Raw genomic sequence first — 26,218 nt, 5'->3', positions numbered from 1 at the left:
GCTCTGGTTTGGTGAGAAAGAGAATCATGTATTTCTGCTCTTACTATGGTGTCACATACAAATTACACAGTGTGGTTAATACAACGTCAGACACACACTGGGATACATGGAAATGAACCCGCCCCATGAATTACACTCCTGCTACATGACCCAATTCTTACTGAGCGTGCAAACAAAGCATGAATACAATGTAAAAATATATTATATATTTACAGACACAATCTTTTAAAAAGCTGTGACATGAGTACAAATTCTAGAGCAAAAGTGGTGGAGAGAAGACTGGGGTTGACTAAGTGGGTTGTTTGTAGGCAAAGTTACTGTCACTCAAAACAAGCCCCCCACAACCTCCAGGGTGAGCTGCTGTGGACCTTTTGGGTATAAACCTGAGAGAGGAGTCCGTCTACACCAGGTAATTTAGTAAGCAAATAGAGACATAGTTCCATCTTTAGAGTAACATTAGGGCCAAGATGAACCTCCGAATTTGAAGTCAGCAGCTCTTACTCTTCAGGATCCCTCCCAGGAGCAGGACAATGTGAGCCATTAGGTGGGGGATTAAAGATACCACAGTTTAAAACACTGAAATTGTGATGTCTAGTCCACAGGCAGCCTCCTCCCTGCCTTGTCACAGATTTGCTCATGAGGGCAGGGACACTCATTCCACCCAGTCAGGAATCTCATGCTGCCTTCTGCCAACATCACCTTTAGGGGGCTTTTCAGTAATTCTGAGCCTAACTATTAATCTCTATAATGGGTATTTCAGAGCTGCAACCCTTGCTCAGCACTGGAGATTCCTGCAGGGTTCTGAGGATTTCTAGCGGCCCTGTCTCACCAGCATTTGCTGCCTTGGGAGGTGTTGGCTGCAGTTTGAGCCTTCACTCCTTGCTTTTCCCTGGCAGCTGCTCTGGGGTTGACATCAATTGTCAGGGTCTCTGCCCCACAAACAGAAGGAAGTTTATATTTAATGAATCTCAAAGACTGAAAATCCCTTTAACAAAAATAATTAACAAACCCAGCCATGTGCTCGAACTACTGATCTTCCAAACCAAGCACAGGACAGCGTGGGGTGTGGATGGGGAGGCACTAAAACTTTCCAGAAAATTCAGCTGAGTTAGGTGTGTAAAGGTGAGAGAATGCAGCTAGAGACACACACTACTTTGGACACTGCAAGCTGCTCCCCAGTGGACAACTGCACAGACATCAGCACAAAGAACCCACCCTGCTTGACACAGCTGGCCTGACAACACAAACAGGTAAGGCCCCAGCACACCTACTTCACAGCCTAGTCACTGCACCCTATGCAGTTTCCTCTGTGCTTTACATTCTGTAGATTGCCTAGGAGATCGCTTTGACCCTATGTTTTAGGAGACTTTTTCAGTAGTATATATACAGAAGTGACTTTACAACTGGACCTGTGACCATGCACATGCATTGGAGCAGTCAAGTTCCATCAGCCCAATTCCCTCACACCTCTCAATCTGCCAGGCCTTGGAGTTCCTCGTGCCTCTGCCCCCACCCACTGCACAAAAGAAACAATTACACACAACTGCTATTTTAATTTATTAAAAAGGAAATGCCAACTGCCCAATGCTGATGAGACACCTCCAGCAAATCATCCCAAAAAACTGAACAATATGCATGAGCAACTGAAAGAAAAAGCAACAGCCTGCAGTTTGAAGCTTCCCAGGGTGAATATTAACAAGGACCAAACACAAGGGTAAAAGTGATCAATGTATGAGGGAGAAGCTGACGACACTGCAAAATCCCAGTGCAGGGTCTCCCCTTAGCAGAGGGGGAGGAGCACTCAGTGTGACTTCTCCCATAGCAGGTCCCATGAAGTTCAGACCTACCATGGGGCACCGATTCTGTGCATTATGCTGGTGACACTTGTGATGCAGATCTGCTGAAGCTGCATATTGGGTACATTCCTATGCATTTTTCAAACTTGGAGAAGAGCCGGGTAGCTTCGTCACCTGGGCTCCTCTGCTGTGGTCCTGTAACCCATTTGCCATCAGCAATTTCATCTGGCCGTAGGTGAGTGGGGGCCCATCTTACGCTCAAGAGCATACATTTGTAGAACTTTAGCAACCCAGGCAAACTGCAAGTGACTTATGTACCCTACACCAGGTTCCAGCAGGAAGAAGCCACCTCCACTGAGCGGCAGCCAGCCATCTACAGCTGGTCTGGCCTTTGCAGGACGCTCACATGTGCTGAGCTCTTGCTTTTCTCCCCCTATGCTAGTTGGAGCCACTCAGCACTAATGATCCATAGTGGTAGGTCAGCTTTAGGTTTAGAGTGAAACAGAACAAGAATCATTACAGGAACAGAAGCACACACAATGCCCTCCAAATGCTTCACGACCATTAAGGTACAGACTGCTTTAAAACAATGAATCACACATTCAGAACCCTTCTGAGACTCAAACAGCCCAGCCCCTTGCCCAGTGAACCCACTATCCAAACGTCAGATGCCACTTGCTACATCTCTCACTCTTAAGTGCTGTAACAAAATGGTTTCCTTTGAGAATGATCCTGAGTTAACAGGCAGTACAAAGTAACGTGGTGCAATGCTGGGGTAGCGTTGATTCTCTCCAGCACTGGATTCCCCATCAGTGACCTCCGTTTGAGACAACTGACACTGCATTGCTGACTTCTTGTTTCTTTCCTGCACAAGGGGATGCATGTGCTCTAAACAGCAGGGTGGAGCCAGCACCATGCCTTATTCTTAGCCCAACTGTTTACAGGAAGAAGCACAAGAAAATGCTGAAGAATTGGGGGCTGGTGTGGAGGTATCAACGGGTTTGTCCTCCCCAGTGCTGGGAAACAATATGGCCCCCCCGCTTTCTCAAACTGTCCTGTGAGAATAAAGACCTCCCTTCACAGGGCATGGTCCTCTGCTAAGCAACCCTGGGCACCCCCACAGCAGGCTGATGAGTCATTGGCTAAGAGAAGGATGCCCAATTCTTAACCAGGTGCTGCATCCACAGGCTAATCTTCAACTTTCCTGTTTGAAAGTCACTGGTCTACGATAACAGCAGAGCAATGCAGATAGCAAATTGAGGCCTGCTGCATGTGAGTGCATGGAACTTGACTCACTGCCAGACACACGGACTCCCCGGAGGGTAACAAAAACACTAGCTTGACATAATTAGCCAAATTAAGTGGTTGAATAAAAGCAATTAAGAAAACCCCTACTGCAGACAGACAAGTCATGCGGAGCTGGGCTGGCTCCTGCTCTCTGCCTCTTTGCAGCCTCCTTCCAGTGCAGGGCATCCAAAAGCCCAGTCAAACATTAGGAGCTTCCGACAGGATTAAGTCCAAGCTTCAGAAGTCACTGAGGATGCTGATGTCTGCAAACTCATTCCTGTACCGGTGTGAGTATAAGCTGAGCAGGAAGGCCCATTTCAGGGAGATGAAACTCCAGATACACGACAGGTAGTAGCTGCTGGGGTCAGTCAGGGCTAGGAAAGAAAAGGAGCCAGTTACATTTAAAATCCCCCTTTAGATTTCCACATAGAATTATAGAAGATTAGGGTTGGAAGAGACCTCAAGGGGTCATCTAGTCCAACTCCCTGCTCAAAGCAGGACGAACCCCAACACATGCACCGTGAAAGATTGTCCCAGGAAGAACCTCTCTCCAAGCTCCCGTTCAACAGAAGACTTGTGCTCCTGTCTCCAGAAGGAACAGAGGTTTGCAAGCTGTGCTGTGTGCACTGGTGCCACTGAACTGCATCAGTTCTGCTTAGGGTTCTGTAGTTCTAAGAGCAGTGGGTCCTGGAGGCTCAACATGAATCCAGTTGCAAGCAAATGGAAAGGACACTCGTGCCATCTCCAAGGAAGCAGCATTCCATGCACGATGCTATTCTGAGCAAGGGTCACAGTGACCCTTCATCACTCTGTGAAGCCATTCCCTTCCTCCCGTTAAGAATCCTCCAGGTGTGAAGCAGCGATTGCAGCAAAACACCAATAATACAGCTACCAATCCAACAGCCAGCTCAATACTATGGCTAAGTGGGTCCCGAGAGTAGAGAGCTGTGGTTACACGATGGACCAGGCTTCCACACAACTATCCATTTTCCATTTGAAAAGACCACTGTTTTCTAGGAACTTGGGTGATTTGGGGGTTCTGAGGAGAAGAGATGAATCACACACACACAGCAAGAAGGATGTTTGCCTGCCAGTGACAGAAAGAGGCACTGAAGGGAACACAGGACTGCATGAGGTGGAACAGCTGATAGCACAAGTGTTGTAAGCATTTGCAGAGCAGGACAGCATAAGAGAGGCATGCTAACTGGAGGAATAAGAGGAATGTTGTTATTTCTCTATACTCCCAGTCTTTCAGAGGAGACCCAGCCTCACTCACAGAGCCCTACGACACTGTCTTGCTTGAAAGCTTATTCCATGTCACTTAAAGCAAACTGGGATGATCATGCATCTAATAATTGAGTGAAAAAAACCTGCATGGTTTGAAAGATCTTACACTACTGGCATAAGCTTACGTATCAATTGCCCATATTGTGCAGGGCTCATGGAGATGTAAAGGAAAGAAGCATTTTTGGTTATTCATCAGAGAACAGCTAGCGCAAAATGAGACACTAGAGTTGGTAAGTGCCATTGCCCAGGAACGCAGTGCTCCATGGCCCTCAGAGGTGGTTCAGCACAAGGCTTTCATACACACTTCGATCCTCGGCTTCTTATATTGTAGGCACAATGGTCTCTCCATCTCTGCCACAGGAAAGTGCTGTACAGTCCAGACTTAAGCATGCAAATTAAGTAGTGTTGTTTCTAGAGCAGTAACACCTAGGAGCCCCAAAGCCACACTGTGAGCCACAGTAACCCTCATTGCTCCCCGACCCCAAGCCCACATCTTGCTGTGGTGGGTATTGACTAATTGGGCACAATTAACATTTTCTAACATTTCAGTAGAATATGTCACAATGAAAGGAGACCCTCAAATCTCTGCAGAAGAACTCTACTTGGATATAAACAAAGGGAAGTTAAGAGGCTCTGTTCCCAATGAACCCTGCCAATCCTTGGCAGATGGGATTGTTTGGGTGGCTGTCTATACATAAATATCACAAATGTGAACAGTTTTTTTAAAAGTGAGTTCCATCTAGAGAATATGGTGTTTATGAATCCCTGGGGGTGACAAAGTTAGTCCAACAACACTGACCCTTCCTCTTTGGCTTATTGTTAAATATTTTATAGCACCGTAACTTTACATGGTGTGCTGGAGATTTGACAGGCACAGACGCTGATGCAAAGAGTTTAGGGACTTGTATGCTTATGTGGCAAAATTCCAATCCAAACTGATTTATGAAGACTGAATAGACAGGTGCTTAGAAGTAATTTCAATATCTTGGGCAAGTCCCTAACTTGTGCCTGTTCTCCCCTCTACAATCCCTGCTTCTCCTGCTTTGAGCAGGGGGACTAGATTGGACTAGATGACCTCCTGAGGTCCCTTCCAACCCTGATATTCTATGATTCTATGACCCCATTAATTCCAGCCCTCCTAATGACCTCCCCATGATCACTCTTGGCACAATATACTTACACTGGTGCTTGGTGATGGCCAGAACAAGGAATGTGCAAAATCCCACCACGGAGAGAGCAGAGAAGAGGATCCCAATGAAGAGGAAGAACCTCAGCCCTTTTAACCAGGTCCTCCAGTAATCCTGCACATACATCACATGCGTGATTAGGGCCCAGAGCGCCAGAACACCTGCTCAATTAGACAGCAAGGGGAATCAGTATAATGGATCACACAGCAACACAGAAAGGTGTCTATAAACAAATATACAGCTAATTACATCCAAAAGCTACATTAAAAGAACATTAAGGCTTCAAAGTCAAGCGCTCAAAATTTAGGAAACGCTTAGAATTAAGGTTGGCCATGCAACCCTAATTCAACCCCCTTGTGTGTATGAATTATGAAACAGAGTTCAATTACAGGATCTCACAGTATTTTTTCCAAAGGACCCGGCCTCATTCAAGAATAGGTACTTATTCAATAACTTTTTATCCTCCACATTCAGTGTGTGACTCCAGGACTTATTTAAAAACACAGTGGTTCAAACCCTGCTCTGAATACAAAGATTAGTTTCCTCCTGGGCATTTTTATGGTTCTCTCACCACAGTATGGATACTTAACAAGCAGTTCAGTGCATCAAATATTAATGATTATTGCCACTGCACTCAAGAGATTAGATGGTGTTATTAACCAATTTTACATCTGGGGAATTGAAGCACAGAGATTAAAGACAACAATGTCACATGCAGACTAATTTTGGGTGCCAAAATCTTAAGGGCTGATTTTTCAGAGTATTTAGCATTTTATAGCACTTCAGTTGTTCAAATCACAGTTCTGTGGAATTTTGCACCAAGAATTTTAAAATTCTGTACAATTCTGCATATTTTGTCAAAATAACACGATATAATCACGCTGGTTTCAATTATTTTGGTAATTTGTTTCAAAATACCTGTCAGCAAGTATGTCTGTAACAATACAGACAACAAAAGAGAGTCAGGAAATATTTTTTGACAAATAGATTACTTACTAGGCATATTAATACAGAACTCTGAGTAATAATTCATTTAAACTGCAGTACAGAACCGTACTTCCCGCACCCCTCAGAAGCTGTTCAAAGGCTTGGGGGGGCCAGGGGTAACAGAGAAGCTGAGGGAGACGGAAATAATTGCTGGGTATGAACTTTAAGGGTTGTTGGGTATGGGTGGGAAAAGTATGAAACAGGTTTTTTTGCGGAACAGGAAGGGATTGTTAGGAAGTGTCCCCATGCAGACCCTGGATGACCTCTAGCTTTTCCCATTCAGTCAGGCACATCTACCTCCATCTCCACTCTGCCATTCCCCTTTCCCCCTGTAGCTTTGCACCTCCTCCCCCTCTGCCCATGTCCCTGCACCCCCTCAGCTCCCTCCGCTCATCTCCATGTGTCCCTGCACCTCCTGTCCCCATGTGTCTGTGCCCCCACTCATCATACCCCTTCCCCTTATAGCCCTGCACCTCCTTCCCCCATGGCCCTGCGCCTCCACTCCCATTCCGCCCTTGTCCCAGTCTGTCCTCCCGCACTAGCCATTATGAGCCAGCCTGTGACCCCCTCAGCAGCCCCATGCTGTCAATCTCCCCGTAACCCCTGTCTCCTGACCCGGCCCAACAGGTGCTGTGAAAAAGGCAGGTTCTTTCTCTTCACTATTCTGGCTGGGGCTTGCCAGGAGCAGCTACTCTATTCTAGTGCCACAGCGCCCTCCAGTGGGCAAAACGTGGAACTGCAGTAACATGTCAGCAGAAGCTATTTTCTGCAACAAAAATTCAATATGCGTGTGGCACTTGACATATGCATGTGCGCAGTGGCACAGAATTCCCCCAGGAGTATCACTTGCAGTCAAAGACTCAGCACTTCTGCATATCTGGCCCAAGGTGTCTCAAATAGGGCACACAGCAAATGAGGCACACAAAATTTGCAGCCACCTGTGAAGAGTTTGGTTTAAGTGACTTGTCCAAGATCACATAAGAACTCTGTGGCAGAGGCACGGATAGAATGCAGTTCTCCTGGGTGGCATTCTACTACCTTGACCATGAGACTGCCCTTTCTCTTCCTGCAGTCTCCTGTCTCTTTCAGTACAAACTTTCCAACTTTTGCAATGAACATTCCATCCATCTCCCTCTGGGTCTTTGGCTGCTAAGTGCCAATGTCCTGGTGACTGGGTTTTCCATTGTCTTCTCAGATTTTCCACTGATAGAGTGTCAGCCTTGGCCAGTCCTTTTTAATGGCCCATTCAGGCTTAGACAGCTAGGCAACACAAACACACCCATGTCTCAGCCTGCCCTGAGAGCAAACTGAGTCCCTTTCCTCCTACTGGGTGGGCATTCAAAATAAAGGGGAAACTGAAACAAACATAGAATTCCTAAAAAAATTACAGAAAATTCTCACCGTCACAGAGCCCTCAGCCCAAATTCATGCTGAGGGGAATTCGGCAGGGATCACATCCTTTCTCAGTGTATAAACAGATAGGCAGGGTTTGCCTCTTGTTGCTGTTCTGTTAATCTGGCTGGACAGACAGCACTGAAGCACTACTCCTTAAAGCAACTTCAGAGCTTAATGCCACAAATCTTGTGATGTCAGCTACTGCCAAAGTTTTTGAACAGCTGATTTGACATGACAGCATTCTGTACACACGAGAGATCAGAACTGAACTGAATGTGTTCAGCAGAAGGGCACTCTTGTGCTCTGTGGACACATACAGAAGACCACCACAGTGTGAGCAATGCTTTTAATAACATGGTGTGAGGCTTGTTAGAAGAACCTAGCGCTTAAGAAGGTTAAGCTACTAACCTTGACCACCATATTAACTAAGCTTGCTCTCTCTGAGTAGCTAAAAGCTCAAACCACATTTAAAACACAGAAAATGGGAAGCTCCATGTTCACAGTTTGCAGAATGTAAACATTTCCCCATGGTTGTTACAGCCGCCCGTGCACTTTCACACAATGACTAAGCACATTTTACTTATTAAAGTGCTGATTAATGGTGCTTGTGTTACAGCACTAAAGCTGTTGTTCTTAGGAGAAGTTGATGGTGTAGTTCTCCCATGACAGGAACTGATTCAGCACACAGGGAATGACCTGGTTCCCTCCTTATACAAGGCCTGACACAGCACTTTCTGCATGAAAAGTTACTTAGTAACATTTATCATCAGTTAAACCTGTGAGCCCTAGAGTAATCATCTGACATGACGGGGCAAAAAAATTGGTGACAAGTTTCAGAGTAGCAGCCGTGTTAGTCTGTATCCGCAAAAAAAACTAGGAGTACTTGTGACAAGTGTGACTGACACATGCAAAAGAAGATATAGTCAGCCTCCCTTTCTCTACGGATGGTCCCAAGAGCTTCCACACAGTTATTACTTTTAAGACAACAACAGTGTTATAATTCAAATGATTCGAAATTGGGTTTAGAACTGTGACTCCTGGCAATCAGCCCACATGGTCTGAAAGGAACATATACATACCTTGGCCCTTTCCCCAAAATCATCTGCTACTCCTGAAACTGAAAGGCCTCTGCCTTTAGATACTGACAGGTCATGGTGTTGTACTACACAAACTCTGCAAACAGGTTCAAGTCAGCAAAAGCCCAGGTCTTAGCATTATGCTGAATGGAAGATCTAAAAGGTTCGTGTTAGCCCAGAATTCCATCTGTTCATGCTGACTGTTTCCAAACTCTCAGAATTGGGAAGCTCAAAAACAAAACAGCACAGCATATAGGCACCATCCCTAGGAATAGTGTTTCACAAGTGCTAAAGACTGCTAGGCTTCTGAAATTGCAACATCTGTTAAGTCAGCATAAAATGACTATATTTCGGACTTTATATTTTTTATAAAGCTCATGAACTATTTACAGCTGAGGGTCAGATCACTAACAATCCTGAATGATGCAGCACTGTAAAGGGCCACAGTGAAAACAGTTTTCCACAAATGCATTATAACTGGATTCCTAGTGAGTTAAGAAAAGGAGTCCTTGTGGCACCTTAGAGACTAACCAATTTATTTGAGCACCTTTTGTGATAAACACCCATTTTTTCATGATTTGTGTGTATAAAAACAAACATCTTCTGTATTTTCCATAGTATGCATCCGATGAAGTGAGCTGTAGCTCACGAAAGCTTATGCTCAAATAAATTGGTTAGTCTCTAAGGTGCCACAAGTACTCCTTTTCTTTTTGCGAATACAGACTAACACGGCTGTTACTCTGAAACTAGTGAATTAAGAATGCATTCACTGCATTCAGAACCTAGAAGACTACAAGAGATGCGACAGACACAAAACTAGCTACTTTATTATGATTTATTCAAGTTTAAATTCATTCTAATGCTTCAAATACACACAGGGTTGGAATCCAACTCAGAGCACAGCTGTCTAGAATCCAAGAACTACACTGCAGGGAAATGAATTCTCATTGAGGAGAATTAGGATTTTACTGCAGTATCAAATAAGCCAGGGATGGCTTCCACCACTTGCTGTTCACATTTTCATACTTAGAATCAGATGAGCTAATTGCCTTGAAAAGCTGTAAAAGTAGTTTGCCAGTCCAGGCACCAAATCACAGCCTGCTTCTAACCATGATAATACTGCTTCTGTGTTCCCTGTAAGCTGGGCACCTGAGCACTGTGCAGGAGAGATTTAAGTGCTGCCCAGCTGATTAGGAGGGCAGCATGTGTTCAGGTGCCCCTCCCCTCCCAGGTTGCTCCATCCTGCAGCTGCTCCTGGGTGCTGATGTCAGGGTGTCCCCCTCCACCTGTACCCCATCTCCGCAGAGTAGGGGAGAAGCAGGGGACACAGCCTGGCTCAGAGCTGCTGTGGGGAAGGATGAGTGGCTGAATGCCTTTTTTAAAGAGACAGTGCACTGTTTCTGAGATTGCCCCAGCAGCCAGCACACACAGTCTCTCTTTCTGTCTGTCACTCTCTCTCTCACACACACACTCACTCACTCTCCTCTCCCTCCCCCCCCCCCCCCCCATCTCTGCAGAGCGGGAGAGGGGAGACAACAGGGCTCAGGACAGAGCAGGAGAGCTTTCAGTGAGTCTCAAAGAGACAGTGCAGGGCATCTGAGAATCACAGAATATCAGGGTTGGAAGGGACCTCAGGAGGTCATCTAGTCCAACCCCCTGCTTTCCCACCAGCCAGCACACATGCTGTGTGTGTGTCTCTCTCTCTTTCTCACATACAGTCTGTGTCACACACATTGTCTCTCACATACAGTCTGTGTCACACACACAGAGTCTGTCACACACTGTCAAACACAGTCTGTGTCACACACAGTATTGCGCACACAATCTCTTGTGTCACACTCACCTCCCAACACATACTTCCATTATTGTTGTTTTTAACTTCTTGGTAATTCCTGCAATGCACATATATTCTCTATAATTTTATTATTTCAAAGTGTGTTATTTTACTGTTTTGACTGGTCTATGTATTTCATAATTGTTATTTCTCTTACACTTAAATTTAATTCTTTGAGTAGTGAGTTCTAAAATGCCTAACCTGTCCTGGCTGGAGTAATTATCCCTATTTCACTTTTTAAAAATATATTATATCTAGGTTTTCTGTTTCTACTGGTGGCGCACATCCACACATACCTTGGTGCATATAACAATTTATTCTGCACATGGATCGAAAAAATTAGAGGGAACATTTCTTGCTCCTACTTAATTTGTATGGTGGTAGCACATGAAGGTACAAAGCAAGGTAACGACTCCCTTGAGCTAGGTGCAATTCAAACTCAAGGCCACTAGTGAAACTTTACTCAACCATAAAAAAAAAAAAAAAAAAAAACCAACAAAAATACACAACCAAGGCAAGCAGAACTTAGAAACCCGCAGAGGTCCAATCACACTTCTCTTGTCCTATGTGGCTGAACAAAAGAAACACCTGCTCTGAGAAGTGTCCTCACAAGTTTAAGGTAAAGAAAAAACAAATGTCTAGTGACAAGAGAGAGAGACCTGCACAGACTCAAACATCAGAGAGAATTTGCTAAATTACTAATCCCCAGGGTATCAGTGCTGAGGCGAAGTAAGCCTTCCCCAGTACAGTTAACTTTTTGGAGCACTTTCCTGACACTGGCTTCAATGCTACTGCATCCAGAGTTGGCTTTATTTTAAAGAAGTGTATTTGTGATCAAAACTGGAGAAGATTAATTCAGACTTGGCATAACTGACACATCCTGGGCATGAGCAATAGCACTAAAAGCCACTGCCAGGTAAGCACAACCGAAAGGTTCATTTAAAAGGGGAAGGCGTGCCTTCCTTTTCAATATGTACAGTAACTGAAAAAACACGTCAATGGCAACTAATCACTTCAGGATCACTAGAATAATCTCCAATCAAAATGAAATCCAGACTGAACATCAGGGCAACTGGAGGCTCTGGGAGCTGGTAATGGGATATGTAGAGTTCCATTTCTAGGGAATCAAACAGAATCCATTTCTAGATTTGAACAGGGGCCAAGCCAGTAGTGACAGCTGCTCCTGGTCTGAGTTCTCAGGGAATAGGTGACTCACATGTCATGCCAATTGGCTCCCATTCTGGTGTTCTGGCCACAGGTCCATGGCTGAATGGGCCTGGAGACTGAACGCCCATCCCTCTCTCCCACAAAGGCCATAGAACTTCCTGTTCTGTAACAAAAAAGTGAGGAGAGGGCGGGCTTATATAAGGGAGAAGAAGCTTTCATTTCAGAGGGCTGTTTAGTTTTGAAACTACCCAACTAAGTGACCACTGTTATTGACAGTACAGTACCTGAAACACTCATATACAATCTCTATCATAATGCAAAAGGGCTCTCTCTCTCTCTCCATTTGGCAATTTCTGATCTTTGGTGCACCTGCTGGGCCACAAGAGAAGCCTTGTTTGAGATGTGGCAATGGAAGGCATTTCCCCTATAGTCCACTTTGTGTGGTTCTCTGGCCAGGGCTATGAGCATTATGCAGATTATTAGACTGGTTCCTTCTGGTCTTAACATCTGTAGGTAATAACAATTGCACAGGTGTACTGGCTGGTCAACAGCTGCTCCTAACTGCAAGTGACCAATGCCCAAGTAATTGGACTTTGAGAGTGAAGAAGCAATATTAAATAAAAAAGACTTTCCACTCAAGCCCGTGCATTTCACGCTGGAGAAGTTCTAACAAGGCATTCCTTCCACCCTGCTCTGTAAAATTAACACACAACTATAAGGGCAACGTGGTTCATGAGCAGCACATTCTGAAGCATTGTTCCCACAGGCCAGCAGATACCTTCTGCTGCTCATTACAGCTATAGCCCGTTATTCCAAGTCAGACCAATACATTGTTAAACACAAAGCAATATGATTGCTGAGATTAAAGCCCTCACAATAAAAAAAACAACAGGGAAATCGGTGATAAACTGGACCATTTATTGCTAAGTTTTTGGGAAGCTGTTCAGGACAGCATATACAGTGTCTGAAATTCAGAGCATTAGCTTCCTGGAGAATTATGACCAGTCTCTGCCCAAAAGGTAATTTCCCCTCACACGCTCATTTACTGTAAGTATTCACTGGGAAAACTGAAGCCTTGGTTTCCTTCCAAGCCACAGGAATCCAAGGCACTTTATATAGTAATAAAGGCAATGGGGTTCCATGGATAGCTCAGCAAACATTCTTATTGAAAACATGAGCAGATAGTGAGAGATTGCTGGACAAAAGCCACTCCTGGGTTGGGACTCAGGGGGGAGAGTGGAGGGTTCTGGATCCCTCCAAAATGGACTGTGCTGTAACTACCTGCTTTCTGTGCTAACAAGATCTGTTCTCTGCTGTGTTCCAGATTATTAAAAAAACGTTCTGTTTTACACCACTGGCTGAGAGTCAAGTTGGGGGTTCATGGCCCCTTTGGTGGGTAAGTAAGGCTTCCCCAGATGTCCTGTTTAGGTGGACTCATTGCAAGGAGCTCAGGGCATGAACAGGGGTGCTGAACACTCCAAGGTCAGACCCCAGGAGGTGCTGAAGCCAAGGAGGCTTGCCCTAGTGAGAGTATGCCCTGAGGGGAGACACTACAAGAGGGTCCTGTCTGAATTTCATTCAGAGTGGTTCCAGAACACCGAGGCTGTGCACCCCATGACACTTCCATGCGTGGACACCTTCATTTCACAGTAAGAGTGCCATATCCATATTTAGTTTAACCCACTGTTTAGCCCACTGAGTTAAGCTTAAACAGATACAAGGCCACCTTATTGAGGAATACAAATGTCCACACATGGAGGTATTCACGAACAGCTGTTCCTCAATAACTCCACATGTAGGCAAACCCCAAGACTTTGACTTTACCAACAAAGATTACAGAAGCAAAGCTCTTCACCATACAAAGCCACATAAACAAACTTGTCTTAGTGGAGCTATGAAAGGAAACCATCTCTATCCAATAACCTCCCTAGGGTAACTGGTGAGGGCGCCAGGTCAATTTGCCAGATTAAAAATAAAAGGGTCTTGAAAAATGTGATAGTAGCCATAACAACTATGTGGGAAACTAAATGAGAATACATGGCTGTTTCTGGTTAATATGAAACCTACAAAGCCTGAGCCTGGCTTCATTTTGATGCATGCTCTTACAATGGTCTTAAGACAAGATGATATTGTGCGACATCAGAACGCCCCAATTTCAAATAGCCTATCCTTCTGTCTCATAGTACGCTCCCATTAACAGGGTAACACGGTCATGTTGTGGTTAGAATGCAGTCAGACCATTCTGCTCTCCCAAGAACAAGGAGTACACTCATCATCTATAGGAGAACACCTCCAGCAGATATATGGCACACATCCAATAAGCATGCACTATATGGCTTTGTAAGCTCTACTGGACTGGCTCCAACACTAATACAATAACTGACTGATTCAGTTGTTCTGCTCCAAAAAATTGTTTTTGGAAACAATTTTTACTGGAATAAAATTAAAATGATATAATATAAAGCGGGGGAGAGACATTTAAAGACCTCAAGAGGATTCAGTTCATGACTTTCCGTGTTTAAATCTTCTGTTCCACATAATCCTACTCCCAAAAGATACTCCATCTAACCACTGCCACCCAACACTGCATCCAGGTAGTTCGATCCAAGCCCCACACCACAGTCACATACAAAAGCAGTATCGCGGCCTCTGGAAGTAGCCCTGCAGCAGTAGTTTTGGAAGGTGGTCAGATGAAGTTGCCTCAGTGGCCCAAACACTACTCATATAATCTTGCTTCTTTCACAGTTGGAAATATTTGGTTGACACCACCACTCTCGGACAATTGCTCTCGGAACTGTCCTGGGCTAAAATTGCCATTCAGCAAAACAGAATCTGTGGGATTTCTTACTTTGAGCTATGGAAAATCGTCACATCTAAAATAAAGATTACCTAAGTAAAGCACATAGTAGATCTGAAACAGCGCAGACAGAAGCACAGTTTCTTTAAAGAAAAAGTCAACTTGGGTATTTTGACAAATCTTAAATCCAGATTTAATAATATAAACCCTATAGAGTACTTGAAATGTGTGTAAATGAACAACTTCCTAAAAATAAGTGCAAAACAAGATGTCACCAAGTTTGGTAGCCAACTCTTAAAGGAGAAAAATACTGATAATTATCCTCAGTATTTCAACAGCACAATTCCAAAGCTTCCTATACTTCAAGGTACATAAAACAAGTCTCATTTTCTCTAAGTGCAACAACTAAAATGAACACCAGGTTGTATTTTTTTAAAAACCAGTTCCTCGTCATTTTGACTAATTTTTCAGAGCCTTGATAAATGAGCTGCATTGTTGACTAAGACAATAAAAAAGCTGCCTCTGCTGTCAAATCAGGTGTGGGACAAATACCCTTCATAATTAGTGATCTCACAGCAATGGGTATCATGGACAGTTTGACAAAGGACAAGACAAAAAACCCCTAACAGCTCTTCTTCCCACAGGGAGTTCCAGAAGACCGAACAGTTAAACAGGAGTTTAAAAAAACAAACAACCAAATTTGTTGACAATGACAAATGTGATGATGATGCAAAATTAAAATAAATATGGATAATGCTATTGTGAACCACTGGCACATTTCTGGGGAGAATTATATAAATATTTGAACCCACAGTAGTCTCTTCAGAACACGTTATCCGAATGCCATTTTCCATCCAACATCCATAAGACTCTTGTTTTATAAGCGCAGTTATTCAAGCTCAAGCATTAGTGACACCTATATGAAGGGACCCTATGCATTTCCATTCTGACCCTCTTTTGTCATTCATAACTATCCAAGACCTTGTCCTGTCAGGCTGAAGAATTGTACGTCTCTATGAAAGGGTAAAATGTTTTCTTCTGCAAGTCTGAGCCAAAATAGTTCAGCTTCAGCCATTTTTGGGAACAAGTTAAAAAAAAATCTTCTTAAGATTTTGTTTGAACAGTTATTATGCCAAAACAGCTGGGGATTGAAAACTTAAATTTGTTAGGGAAACAGTCCTCTGAGGAAAAGAATCTTCTGAGTGTTCCAGTGAAAACTGGTTTTTATTTGGCCAACTTCTCAGCCCACAAAATTGCAGTTTGGGCATGTGCAGTACAAGTAGATTGACTTTTTGGTTCAGAGCAAAGTAGGCTGGACTGCACATGTGCAAGAAGAAAAGCAATTGGCATTTGAAGTCTTTGCTCAACTCGAAGTCTGTCTGATCATCCAGTTTTAGTAGCAGGAAATGAGACTTATAGATTTCAGATGCTTTGTGCATCTAATATAGCACTTTAAAACTAAACCAACAATATTATTTATTATTTTTGCCTGGCATTTCAGAGACACATAATACGACAGATCTTGGCCTCTAAAAATGTAGTCTAAATAGACAACAGCGAAAGGAGGGAGAAAGGGGCATCAAGACAAAAATATACATTCATATTTTCTCATTTTGGTGTATGTGTATATTTTTCATTCTTTGCCTATTTTCTTCAATTTTTTTATTCATTCCTAGCTGCTCCATTTTAAAGCATAAAATTCTACTGCCATCACCCCAAATTTGATGACGAATTTGTAGTATTTTTGTATTTAAACAAGAGTTATTAATATTTAAAGACTGACTACTGAACAAACACAGCCCTTTTCTACAATCTATTCCAGGGGTTCTCAAATTTCATTTCACCGTGACCCCCTTCTGACAACAAAAATTACTACATGACCCCACAAGGGGGAAACTGAAGCCTGAGCCCGCCCAAGCCCCACTGCCCAGGCGGGGCGGGAGGCAAAGCCAAAGCCCAAAGGCTTCAGCCCCAGATGGGGGGCCTGTAACCTGAGCCCCACCACCCAAGGCTGAAGCCTTTGGCCTTCGGCTTCAGCCCCAGGCAGTGGAGCTCAGGCTTCGGCTTCAGCCCTGGGCTGTGGGGCTCAGGCTTTGGCTTCAGCCCTGGGCTGTGGGGCTCAGGCTTTGGCTTCAGCCCCGGGCCCCAGCAAGTCTAATGCCAGCCCTGGCGACCCTATTTTTAAGGGGTCGCAACCCACTTTGGGGTCCTGACCCAGTTTGAGAACTGCTGACTATTCTACTATTTAATTCTGTGCAGGCATCAAGACACCCATATGGAGTTGCACAATATACCTAAGGCCTTAAGTTAGTCAGCAGGGTCTCCAAAGAGTCAATAATTCCAATATATGCCTGCTAGAAAGGAGAGGCTTCTACTCTCCCAGTTTATCAGGTATTTAAAAAATGCTTTAAAACATCTCTACAAAAAGTGCATCCTTGACACACATCAGCTTTTTTGCAGTTGTTCCAGCCTATCTGGTGTATATTATGTTCTCAAAGCACGAGAGTTCTATGTTTTTCCAGAAAGACCTGAAAAGTTTGGAAACAAGTCACCCATCCTCTTCGGAAAATAAAATGCATTTGGTGTTAAGTAAAAAGTACAGAGACAAAATATGTAGAATAGAAAAAATAAAACGGAATCAGGAAGGGGCATGATATTTGAACAGCTTAAGGATGTCCTGTTTTATTGTGCTTCTTCTTTTACCCCGCATATGACAGTACAAATTACCAACGCAATGTCATTCTGAACTTTTGAGTTACCTGGGCTTCCCCAAAACAACACACCGTAATTTAAGAATAATCACTGTTTATATACTTTTTGCTTTATACATTCCAACACATGGACAAACAGTACCTAAGTAGGAAAACTACTATCCACACTTTACAGGTGGGAGAAGTTACCACACACAAAAGTTAAGGGACTTGCCCAAAGTGAAGTGGTAAATCAGTGAGAGCGCTAGGATTATTACTCAAGGGCCTTGCTCTCAGCCCATTAACTATGCTGTCCATCAGGTTGCTGGAGCTGTGTTGTTTGCTGTCTGCCTAAAATGAGAGGATAGTACAATAGGTATGTGTCTCATTTAAGACAGAGATCAGCATTTCTCAAACTGGGGTCCCCAAGGGAACTCCAGGGAGTCCACAGGCCCTGCTGATCAACTCCTCCCCCACCCTCTATCTCCTGGAGGCTACTGAAGCCAAACCAGGAGGTTTTAGGTGCTAAAAGTCCAACGGTGCAGCAGGTCTAAGGCAGGCTCCCAAGCTGCCCTGGCTCCGTGCCACTCCCAGAAGCGGCCGGCATGTCCTTGCAGCCCCCGGGCAGGGTGTGTGTGTGTGTGTCTCTGCATGCTGCCCCCGCCCCAACTCTGCAGCTCCCACTGGCTGGGAACTGCAGCCAATGGGAGCTGCTGGGGTGGTGCCTGCAGGCAGGGGCAGCGCATGAAGACCCCCCTGACCCTTCCCCACACACACACACTTAGGAGCTGCTGCCAAAGAGATGTGCTGGTCGCTTTCGGAAGCCACCCTAAGTAAGAGCCGCCCGGCCGGAGTCCACACCCAAACTCCCTCCCACAGCCCACACTCCCTCCCGCACCCCAACCTCCTGCCCCAGCCTGATGAAAGTGAGTGAGGGTGGGGGAGAGCGAGCAATAGAGGGATGGAGTGAGCGGGGGGTGGGAAGAGGTGGAGTGGGGGTGGGGCCTGGGGCTAAGCGGCAAGACTTGGGGGTTGCCAAAAAAATTTAAATCACAATGGGTCCTCGGGTTGCTACAGTTTGAGAACCACTGATATAGATCACAATTTTCAAGTCTGGGTGCATATTTAAGTTCCCGAAGTCAATAGAAGATGTAGCTGTTTGTCATCTTTGTAAAACAGGCTGTTCTTTAGGTACCAGAAGATGGATTTCAGACCTCACCTACAGGCACCCGGGTTACCACATCTTTGCAATGGTATATAACTTAAATAAATAAATAGTATGTAGCCAAGAGTAAAAACATGTAGAAGAGAAACACCTGAAAAGGACTGCAGGTTAATGAAAACCAGCAGGGGAAGGCAGATTAGAAGGCAGAGAGCAGTGGGGAATAAAACATCATAGGTAACCGAAAAACATAGGCAGTGTATAGACTGTAATAAATTGATTGCAAACACGGAGGAACAGGCTCCACAAGAGAGAGAAATATTTGACACTGCCTATCAAATTCTTAAATCAGAGACAGGCAGAAAAGTGAACCATCAAGGAAAGAAGGAAAAAGCATTTGGTTAAACAGACTCTGAAAAGGAGTTGATGTCACAAACAAACAAGAAAGGACGGAATTAAAGTCAGTGAAGTAATCAATTTCACTTCTACCGACAATCTCTCAGAACTGGACATCCAAGAGATGGAAGAGGACAAGAATACAAGAGGGGAGGGTAAAACAGAAAGATGTTAAAGCTAGATAAATATGTACAAACAAATACAAAATGATAAAAACAGACAGGCAGGCAAACTCTTGGCTTAATCAGAGGCATGCTAATGAGGAACTGCTGCCAGGCTGCCAAAGATACTCAACAACCTTCTCCCACATACACAGTACCGGACCTACAACTCTCATTCAGGTGCCTGAGTGAGGTTTTGAACCTTGTGAATGCAACAGGTACATTTAAGTTAAAAGAAAGTTTGTGCCAAGAACCAGCATATTCTGATCCCATGCACGGGCTATTCTGCATTGACACATCTAGCTCAGCTTTTTGTTTTCACAACAGCATGGGCTGCAGCAGCACAAACACTATGCCCCCCAGCCTTTGTGGGCTGTGTCACAAACATTAGCTAACAAGCAATCATTTGGTATTTACTATCCTGTTAAAAATATGGAAAGTCACAAAAAGGCATCTACCGTCCTCGCCAATTTATTGAGAAATTTCTAAAGTTAGGGAACTTTTCAAAAGCTTGCCCAATTCCCCTCCTTCCATCTCTTCTCAATGGAAACAATTACTAATTAATAAGTTAAGATAAAAACAGACTAATCTATTTAGTGAAGTATCCCAGAGACAAAAATTAAACTAAAGCACTGTTTACTTGAGACTTAAGGGGCCACACTGCTTAAATATAGTGGGATCTTCTTAAGCGTGGAGTAGTGAACAACTTTGCTAACTGAAGATTCACAATATTCCAGGAATGCAGTCTGCACTGTGATGCAAAGTGGAGTTAAAATAGAACCACAAATGCCAAACCAGACAACCTCAGACCCAACAATTTGGAATGGCTTTGATATTGTTTTTGCCTTTCACACTAATACCCAGTCAAGAGGCAGGCTCTGGAAACCCCATTGCAAAGTGGGAGGACTATGTGTGCAGGCAGTAGAAAATAGGTTTTTCTTTAACCTCTTTTGTATTTATTGTATACCAAATAGCTCTATAGAACCAGGAGAATGGGGCAGGTAGGTGGCACCTCCATCTGATTCTCCAACCAGCAAAGAACAAAAGCTCCCAGTGTGCAGTATGTGCAGGGCACACAGAGGAAAAGTCAGTTGGGAAGGAACAGACTATTGGCAAATGGGAATGTCTGTATCCTGTGTGTCACAGAAGCCCCATAGCTTGCTGCTGCACTGGACAGGGCATCAGAAACACACTGGAGCAGAGGTGGGCAAACTACGACCCGCGGGACCGTCCTGCCTCGTCCCTGAGCTTCCGGCCGGGGAGGCTGTCCTCCTTCCCCCACAGCCTCAATTCGCCACACGGGCAGCGTCGCGGGCTCCGGCCGGACTGCGAGCTCCTGCTGCTCTGAGCGGCATGGTAAGGGGGTGGGGGGTTGGATAAGGGGCAGGAGGTCCCAGGGGGCAGTCAGGGGACGGTTGGATGGGGTGGAGGTTTGGGGAGGGGCACGCGGTCAGGGGACTGGGAACAGGGGGGGTTGGAGAGGTGTGGGAGTCCCGGGGGGCCTGTCAGGGGGCGGGGTGTGTGGATAGGGGCCGGGGCAGTCAGGGGACGGGGGGGTTGGATTGGGGTGGGGTCCCAGGGGGGCGGCTGGTCCCGGGAGGAGGCGATCAGGGGACAAGGAGCGGGGGGGGGAGGGTTTGGGGGTTCTGAAGGGGGAAGTGGAAGGGGGCCAGGCTTACACCACATTTTGGGCTAGCCCTAATCTGTTATTGAATTGAGACTATGTTCATAAAAAGTGTGTCTGGAGCCTGAGAGTAGTAAAAAATGTCTCCAAACCCTCATTTACAAAAAACCCACAGACAAACTAGATATGCAATCCTCCCTTAGCCTTTCACAGTGAAAACAGCAGCACTGCTAAGAGATAGCTAAGAGCTGCTGCAATCACATTCTAGGGACTGATGTGCTACACAAGAGCAAAATCAGCACCTGTTAGCAGTGAGGTTCCAGAAGTGGAAGGAATTAAATTATTTTTTTACTTAAATTATTCATTTACTGAGTTTTCACATTTGGTAAGAAGTTAACGTAATCCTGAAACAACCACTTTAAATGGCAAATTTCAACTTGGATCAGACATTAACAGTGCATTATAAGTCTCACATATAGTCCTTTAAAAATCCTGATTTCAAGGGACAACACTAAAGAAAATTCAGAATCCTACCAGATAAAATTTCAAAGGTCCACGTGCAAAAGTTCAGGGAGGGATTCCCTATATATCTGCTGCAACTCTTCAGTTTTTGAAAGTTCTGATCACCTATACACTGAAGGTATACATCATTGTCTACATTAAGGACTGTTAAAATTCACCAGTTATATCACACAGGTTGCCAGCTGAGCCAAAGTGGACTGTTCACTGAACAAAAAGTGCAGCCCACTTTGGCTCAGCTGGCAACCTGTGTGATATAACTGGTGAATTTTAACAGTCCTTAATGTAGACAATGATGAAGTTTCCATACCTCTCCCATTCTTGACAAGCACACTGAAATCATAAGGGCTTCCCCACTCTCTCAGAAGGCTTGCAGAAATCCCTGACCGACTGTCTTTAATTACCACCAGTTACAGATAATGCTCTGACACACTTTTAAAGAGTCAACAATGGCAACATTAAGGTTCAGACTCTAGAGAGCCTCTATCATTTCCACAAAATCCTTAGAAGTATCTCTGTTACCCTGACTACATATAAAGTAGACAGTTTGCTGTTTAAGAACTCCATTTATTTCTACTGCCTCTCTCTTACACGGTGCCACTTGCTGATCTGGAGGTGATTTGACCAACGGCTAAAAATAAGTATATGGGAAGACATTTCTGATCTGACTGATTAGACTCTCTAGTCTAGCAGAAAAAAACATGACGACTTCCAGAACATGAACTGAAACTAGAAAAATTCACACTAGAAAGAAAGGCATACCCTTTTAGCAGTGAAGGGAATTAACCACTGGAACAGCATACCTGGGGGCCTGGTGGATTCACCACCACTTGAAATCTTTAAATCAAAACCAGGTGTTTTTATAAAATATACTCTAACTCAACCAAAAGTTATGGGTTTGATGGAGGACTTACTAGGTGAAGTTACACAGCCTGTGTTATGCTAGAGGTCAGACTAGAAAATAATGGTCCTTTCTGGCCTTCAAATCTATGAATCCTCCCACAGACGAATGAACACACCCAAAAGCAGAAATTACAACACTTAAGATCCCACTCCCATCTACCATAACATGAGCAGCTTACTACAGCTGCCTTGTAATTATGAAACCCTAACAATCTTGAGAGTGGCAGCTATAAATATATTACCTAAATGAGCAAGGACAAAAAGTTTTCTATAAATCTAGTCCCACAAGTATCAGAATGGGCTATTCTGATAGCCTGTATACACCTGCAGGGACTCCAAATCTCCTGCAGAGAGGCAGCATTAGTATCTTCCCAGCAGTATGAGAGCTGAATGAAGTGGAGCAGAGGACAGCCACATTTACAGCAAACTTGGTGGACCGTAAATCCCAGCATAGGATCCTCCATCTTGACAGGAACAGTCTTGAAAATACTGGAAGCTGAGCCCCTGTTAGAGAGGGGAGTGGCTGTGGGCTATACAGCCTCATCTGCTGAAAACTAAATAAATGTCAAACTCCATGAGAAAGCCTCACAGATGATGAATAAAATGAGCCACAACAAACAGAGCAGCCAGCCCAAAACACAAGATCAGAAACTGCTCCAAATCCCTGAGAAACAGTTACTAGCTCATGAAAGCACTTTGGGGACCTGCCTGAATCCATCTGATCCCCCGCCAGGTGGTGAGGTGCACCCAGTCCAGTCCCCAGTCAAGTGGCAGGGTACATACAGTATAAACCCCCAGCACAGTTGGGCTAAAAGATCTCTCAGCACAGGGTCCCAGCAGTGCAACATGCAAGAGCCCCTGACCATAAGGGGCTGCATCCCCCACAGAACCCAAGCTAGCACAGCACAGACTGCTAGTACCATGATCTCCCACCCCCAAGAATCCCCAACAGACACACTGGCCTGGGCAGTAGCTACAGACCAGACGCCCCATAAACTCCCCTGGTTCCATCCTACAGAACAAAGCCCTAGCACCTGCCTGTACGGGAGCACACACCCCAGTGTCCCCAGTATTGGAACCCCTCACCTCCCCACTCCCCCAATACTGGAAAGACCACTGTGTGCCTGGAGCCCCAGCTGCATGAGGACCCCAGGGAGCCCCCCTGCTCCCTAGGTATTGGAAAATGCTCTTCATGCCCACACCTGCCCTCCCCGATACCAGGGAGCCCCACCCATGTCTGTGCCACCCCTCCCCCCCACTAGAGGGCCCCACCGTAACCTCCCATACTGGACAGCCCCCCATTACCTGTGCCCAGCCCCCATATACAAGAGCCCCCTCGTGTCCCCCATATTAGCCCCCCTAGTCTCCCGTACCGGACAGCAACCCTCCGGGACTATGCCCACCCCCTCACCCCATGCATGCCCCGCCATACCAGACCGACCCAAGAGCCTGCCACCGTACACCAACCACCACAGGTGCCCGTACCGGGGACCCCCCCTCGCGCGTGCCCGGCCCCCGGAACCGGAGACCCCCGCCCCCACGCACCCGCCCCGCCGTAGCATAGACCCCCCCCACACGCGCCCGCCCCGCCGAACCGGAGACCCCCCCCAAGCACCTGCCCCGCCGTAGCATAGACCCCTCCCCCACGCACCCGTCCCCCCGTACCGGAGACCCCCCCAAGCACCTGCCCCGCCGTAGCATAGACCCCTCCCCCACGCACCCGTCCCCCCGTACCGGAGACCCCCCCCCCAAGCACCTGCCCCGCCGTAGCATAGACCGCCCCCCCCGCCGAACCGGAGACCCCCCCCGTACCGGAGACCCCCCCCGCGGCAGCCGTGGCGGGCTGGCGGAAGGCCGGCGCCAGGCTCCAGGCGAGGAAGGCCGAGAGGCCCATGAGGGCGCCTGCTGCCGCGTAGGCCAGACGGAGCCCGAGCGCCCGGCTCACCGCCATGAGAGAAACCGGCCTGTGCGGGCCGCGCCGAGCCGCCCCGCCTCACCCAGCGCTCGGCCCCGCCCGCCCCTGGCGGCCGGGGGAGCGAGCCGGGGTCGGGGGTGCGGCTTGAACACGCGGACCACGGGCACGGTCTGCGCCCACGGACCAGTGTTTTCCCCGGGAATTGAAAGGGGGAGGGGTGTTCGAATTTGGGGGTCAGGGCCGATGCGGGGTGAGGGCGAAGGTGGGATGTATGGCATCACAGGAAAAACTGAAAAACGTTTCATGATCATTTTATTAGTTTTAACTCGTTTTAAAATCATCACACAAATTAAAGTTGGCTACTCAAGCCTTTGATGAAGCACTACATCTACATCCTTCTTGGTTTCTTGTTATGATTTTGCACAGCTCTGTTAACGAACTTCTTGAATGCAATGCATTCATCTTTGGTGGCTTCTCGTGTGACCGATACTTCCATTCCTTCAGTTCATTAGTTCATTCACATGATCAGGCAGAAGGCGACTTCTTTCAGAACACAAAATTCTATTCAATGAGGCAAAAGAACGCTCATCTGTAGCTGTTGTGACTAGGAGTAGCAAGAGATGAATTCCTACTTCTTTCATCCCAGGAAACATAGCACAAAGATCTGATCGAGCCACTAGTGATGATAAAAAAGAAGTTGAAGTCAAATCTTCATTCATTCGTCATATGATATTCCACTCTGTGTTCAAATTCTCTATTCTGTCCTGAGCACACGGCAGCCCCATTGCTGGTAGTGCCTCTCTCCACTCCATTGTTGGTGTTTTATAGGACAGGGATCTGTAAAAGCTACGTAGAGGTTGAGTAGAATCTAGAAGTCGCTGTTGTAGATTTTTAAGAATCAATTCTGTGTACTTTTTCAGTTGTCTTAACAAACACTTCTTGTCCTCTTCACTTAAGGATTCAATATAAATGTCATCATTAGTCAACTTCTGGACTGAAGTCTTTGCTTCTTCCAGTACTTTTTCAATGGATAGCTCTCTGATTGATCCAAATGTAGTTTCTATTGCTGGACAAAGATCTACTACTGTTGTAGCAGATGCCTGGATGGCATTGTTTAATGACCCAAGTGGTTTCAACAGTAGACTTACAAGAGAGAGAATGGCAATAGTCTTCTCTGAATGTAGTAGCAAAAGTAATCCACCAGCCTCACTACTTAGATCCATCCCATCTTGGTAGATCCTTTCCAAAGCCAGTAATAACGGCTGGAGTAAATTTAAGACAACAGCCAAGGATCGCTCATGAGAAAGCCAGAGGGTTTTCCCAGGTTGGACTAATTTGAACTTCCGTCCCAGTGTATCTTCTATATTTTCCAAGTTATTCAGTCTTTTTGGACTTTTGCTGAAAAAAGAATATAATGAAGACATTACATTTATAGCTTTTTTAATGTCTTTTGAAGAGTCTGCAGCTCGTACTAGCACTAGGTGGAATAGATGGCCTCTGCAGTGTGTATAGGAGAGATTAGGGTTACACTTTTCTCTGAGGAAAGCTTGTACTCCACCATGTCTTCCAGAGAAGTTTGCAGCTCCATCAAATGCATAAGCAGCCATCTGTTTGGGGTCCAATTGACAAGCATTTAACTCTTCTAAGATGTGGGTTGTCACAGATGCAGCCGATGTGTCTTCTGTAACTTGAACATGTAGAAATGCATCTACTGGCCTACCACTGACATCAAGATAACGTACACAATGACTTAATACTTGATGCCCTTTTGAATTGGTGCATCCATCAGCCATGGATGCACATTTTTTGAATGTGCTGAGAGAGTTCTTCACTTTTTCAGCTGTTGAGTCTTTCACTCTTGCACCACATGCTTCTAGCCAGTCAGTTGAGTTTCTTGCAGAAAGATAGTGAGCATTTGCTGGTCTTGTCTGGAACCAGTGTTCAACTTCAGGATGAACAAGTGACAATGTACTTAACACTGGCCTCCAGATAGTAGTGTGTGGTATCTCTTGCTTAAATAGTAAGTATGATGCCA

General features: G+C 45.5%; 1 protein-coding gene across 1 annotated transcript; it reads right to left on the bottom strand.

The window, feature by feature from the left end:
• On the bottom strand, positions 1–24,268 carry SLC48A1 (solute carrier family 48 member 1). Its single transcript, XM_074934943.1, has 3 exons — positions 24,081–24,268; positions 5,551–5,718; positions 1–3,457 (listed from the first exon to the last, which is right to left on the bottom strand). The coding sequence occupies exons 1-3, from the start codon at positions 24,217–24,219 to the stop codon at positions 3,321–3,323; spliced, it is 444 nt and encodes a 147-aa protein (XP_074791044.1). The 5' UTR covers positions 24,220–24,268; the 3' UTR covers positions 1–3,320.
• Positions 24,269–26,218: the final 1,950 nt, after the last annotated feature.

The sequence above is a fragment of the Natator depressus genome, chromosome 20 (assembly GCF_965152275.1).
Source record: "Natator depressus isolate rNatDep1 chromosome 20, rNatDep2.hap1, whole genome shotgun sequence".
In the NCBI taxonomy this organism is placed as follows: Eukaryota; Metazoa; Chordata; order Testudines; family Cheloniidae; genus Natator; species Natator depressus.
Note: the sequence above shows the minus strand (reverse complement) of the source record. Positions and strands in the feature narration are given on the sequence as shown.

Coding starts and splice junctions, on each gene's coding strand:
- SLC48A1 (XM_074934943.1), bottom strand. CDS start 24,219: ATGGCGGTGAGCCGGGCGCTCGGGCTCCGTCTGGCCTACGCGGCAGCA. Junction 5,719..24,080: donor TGCCGCGGGGGGGGTCTCCG/GTACGGGGGGGG, acceptor CTAATTGAGCAG/GTGTTCTGGCGCTCTGGGCC. Junction 3,458..5,550: donor GGCCATCACCAAGCACCAGT/GTAAGTATATTG, acceptor TTTCTTTCCTAG/CCCTGACTGACCCCAGCAGC.